A 3,576-nucleotide genomic window follows, 5' to 3' on the forward strand; every position below is an offset into this window, starting at 1 on the left:
ACACACACATTGTGTACAAATGTGTTTCACACTTTCAGAGACACACATAGGACTGTGTGTACTGGTGTGCTGGTATAAACATAGCATTATGGGAATTATTTACAGGGGGTCCATGCCATGTTGTGTACTAAATTCCTGGAAGTCTTCTGGAATGGTGTCTGGAAAAGAGATTTATGTATATGAAACAGAAATATTTTGTAACATTATAAACGTTTATGTTTGTGTTCTCACCATTGCAGCGGTACTTCAAGTTTGACCAGATGATGTTCTCTTGAGAGAAGCAGAACACTCCCAGTCTTCCTCCTCTCATTGTGGTGTCAATTGTCACCCCAGAATCTGCCACCAGCTCTGATCCCTCATAGAAACGAACTCTAAATACACGCACAGAATTTTTATTTTTAACGCAATCGTCTTTCTCAAGTAACAGCTTGCTTGGCTTCAAACTTCAAGTCACCTGAATTTTGATTGGCTCACCTGATGTATCCGACTTGTGGGCGGTGCTGCAGGTACCAGCGGTATGATACCTTATCCTTCCAGCCAACGTTTCTTGGATCCTTCCACAGGAGACGCACCTGATCATTAGTGTCACCTGTATGCCAGAGAGAGTTCCGCAAATGCTCTCCTGGACCAGTCTTGGACTTCACTGCCTAAGAGCATGAGACAAAGATAGATTTGTCTTAATTCCCTGCAAGACTTTCTCACAAGCTTTTCACAAAATTCAGCTTATCAACCTTCAGCTGAATGCCAGGTTCAGCTACGGCTCTGAAGGGCGTGGCCTGCCAGTATGTCTGCTCCGTTTGCTTCCACATCATCACATAGAAACTGGAAGAGTCTTGGTAGCCAAAGATGAAGCCGGCATAGTCGTCATCAGTGACCGTATTCACATGGAAGGTTCCCTCGAAATCAACACCGCTGAATGCCGTGTAACCTGGTCATTGGAGAGGGGAATTGCATCATCCATAGAAATAATTTAATCTATCATTAACAATGATGGACAAACATGCATCCACTCACCAACAGCAAGGCCAGGGTCACTATTCATAGTCTGGACAATCTCCATTCCCTTTGAAGCAAGGCAAAGAATTTGTCAGCATTGCATGTCTCAAACACAGTTTTCTGTAGAGACGTATTAAATTCTATGTATCTTTTGCTGATCGGTCACCTGGTTAAGAACCACCCAGTTGGGGTCAATCTGAGCATCACCCTCTGGGTCCAGTACAACTGTCTGATAGGCTCTGAAGTCTGTCAGTGTGATCTCTGCATTCTCTGGGCAGTTATCGATCCTGTCGATCACCTTGTCTTGGTCAAAGTCTGATTCGCATATGTCGCCCATTCCATCATCTGTGGAGAAATGAACAGGTGAGTGAGGGATGATTGAAAAATGATTCCTGTAATGAAAAATACGAGACTTTCTGAGAATATTTCCGTTTCTTACACAAAGGTATCGTATGGCTTTAGAAGACTTGGAAGACAGTGCAAAGTCATATGTCAGCTATTTATATGGAGTTTGACAATCACTGTTCATTCCGGTTTTCATTCTACAGACGTTCTACTTTCCGTGTATTGTTCCAATGAAGAAAAACAGGGTGAGCAGATGATCACAGAATAGCATACAGTGCATACTGTGTCTATTTCAGGATTAATGGTGTACTCACTGTTGTCATCAATTTGGTCAGGGTTGGGCACCAACCGGCAGTTATCTGGTCCAGGAGGCAGTATGTCGGGAATACCGTCATTATCATCATCATCGTCACATTCATCTCCCAGTCCGTCTTTATCTGTGTCCAGCTGGGAGCTGTTAATTACCAGCGGGCAGTTGTCTTTGCTATCTTGGTGACCATCACCATCGCTGAAGGATAAAAGAAATGATATCACAGGAGTGCTTGGAGAAATTTCAACAGAAATTTGACAGTATTGTCTGATAATTCATCATTTGGTGTAAAACAAAAGAAACAAGGAAGCTGTATCTCTGTTGCACACATGATGGACCATTTCATACCTATCTTGATTTGTGTCGCAAGAATCTCCGACAAGATCATTGTCTATGTCAGACTGGGAAGAAGAGGAGTGAATGTAAATATTTATTATAGTACAAAAGTACAGCATTTGAGGAATCTATAGTTGTCTGCCAATCATGTACCTGATTTGGATTTGGGATGTCAGGACAGCTATCACATGCATCTCCCACCCCATCCCCATCACGATCCAGCTGGTCACGATTTTTCACTCTCTGGCAGTTATCGAGGAAGTTTTTCAACCCTGACAATCAATAAAAGGAGACACCAAAAATGGGAATGATTTAGTACCAGAAAGACAAAGACAAATCTTTTGTTCGAACCAGACATTCAAGACTTTAGATTTTACCATCTCCTTATTCTCTTACCATCTCCATCCATGTCATCATCGCATGCATCTCCGAGGCCATCAGAATCTGTGTCTCTCTGGTCTGGGTTATCCACTCGGATACAGTTGTCACATGCATCACCATGGCTGTCCTTATCACTGTTCAGTTGATTTATATTTGGCGTCAGCCAGCAGTTATCCTAAAATCCATACATATATAGAGGAAAAATGTTTACTTCATAATCAGAGATAGAAAGGGAAGATTTAAGAGATTTTTAAAGAAATTAGAGTGAGATTCTGCATTGCATATAAACAACCACAACACAAATGTGTGCATTTACCTGCTCATTCAGTATTCCATCTCCATCTGCATCTGGGTCACATGCATCGCCTTTCCCGTTGCCATCTGCGTCCTCTTGTCCCGAGTTTGGAACGGTAATACAGTTATCCTGGTATTGAGGAAAACAATCTGAATCGGCTCTCCCAGAGACAGGCAACTGATGTCACCGCAATATCGATTGCATTGTTGCCATAGTTACCTTTCTGCAGGTTGGGTCTCGGCAGCGCAGCTTCTCATCAGGGTACCCGTCGATGTCAGTGTCTTTACCGCAGAGATAACCGTTTCCAGCCCATCCAATGCCACACTAGTACACAAACACACCCTTAGCATTTGCCCTTGAGCATAATGCCTTTTTCATACATATGTGTGTGCCTCGAAAGGGTACCTGGCATGTGATGGTGCCATCTCTTTCCTCTATGCACTTCGCATTGGGGTCGCAAGGGTTCTGTAGGCGGTTTCCGCAGCTTTTCTCTGGCTTACAACCTCTAATCTGGTCACCTGTAAATCCGGTCTTACATCGGCCACATTGATATGATCCCTATACAAGGTAGCACACATTTTGAGGCACTATTCTTTTGCATTGCATTTCTGAGTGACACATAATGGCACATCGCATCATAGAGATGCATTGTGAACAAGTCATTTCTCACCACAGAATTCACACAGATGGAGTTAGGGGTGCATCCTCCATTATCTGGTCCTTTACACTCATCAATATCATCACACGCCTAAAGAAAATATAGGAATTAGGAGATAAATGACCTTTCAGTCTTTTAATCATTGGCTGTTCATCAGAATTCCAGTGGTCATTTTTTGAACTGCCATATGACGTGCACACAGTGGTGCTGAGGATAATGCTGCAGCTTGATGCTTCACTTTGCATAAAGTTTAAT

The 3,576-nt window shown here is 42.8% G+C and overlaps 1 protein-coding gene across 3 annotated transcripts in view; it reads right to left on the reverse strand.

Annotated features, from left to right (window-relative positions):
- Window positions 1-6: 6 nt before the first annotated feature.
- thbs4b (thrombospondin 4b) overlaps window positions 7-3,576 on the reverse strand; it is a 10,839-nt gene continuing 7,269 nt past the window's right edge. The window contains exons 11-22 of one of the 3 annotated variants that reach the window (XM_016272728.1): window positions 2,883-2,987; window positions 2,685-2,792; window positions 2,384-2,543; window positions 2,141-2,259; window positions 2,000-2,052; window positions 1,656-1,849; window positions 1,163-1,341; window positions 1,015-1,063; window positions 732-928; window positions 475-647; window positions 232-371; window positions 7-158 (exon numbers count right to left, since the gene is read on the reverse strand). In XM_016272728.1, coding sequence (XP_016128214.1) covers window positions 100-158; window positions 232-371; window positions 475-647; window positions 732-928; window positions 1,015-1,063; window positions 1,163-1,341; window positions 1,656-1,849; window positions 2,000-2,052; window positions 2,141-2,259; window positions 2,384-2,543; window positions 2,685-2,792; window positions 2,883-2,987 — 1,536 coding nt within the window. In that variant the 3' untranslated portion in view covers window positions 7-99. The remainder of the gene's footprint in view (window positions 159-231; window positions 372-474; window positions 648-731; window positions 929-1,014; window positions 1,064-1,162; window positions 1,342-1,655; window positions 1,850-1,999; window positions 2,053-2,140; window positions 2,260-2,383; window positions 2,544-2,684; window positions 2,793-2,882; window positions 2,988-3,576) is intronic. The other 2 variants (XM_016272727.1, XM_016272729.1) reach the window with 2 other exon arrangements.

This window comes from Sinocyclocheilus grahami, unplaced genomic scaffold, assembly GCF_001515645.1.
Source record: "Sinocyclocheilus grahami isolate Dianchi unplaced genomic scaffold, SAMN03320097.WGS_v1.1 scaffold73.1, whole genome shotgun sequence".
Lineage (NCBI taxonomy): Eukaryota > Metazoa > Chordata > Actinopteri > Cypriniformes > Cyprinidae > Sinocyclocheilus > Sinocyclocheilus grahami.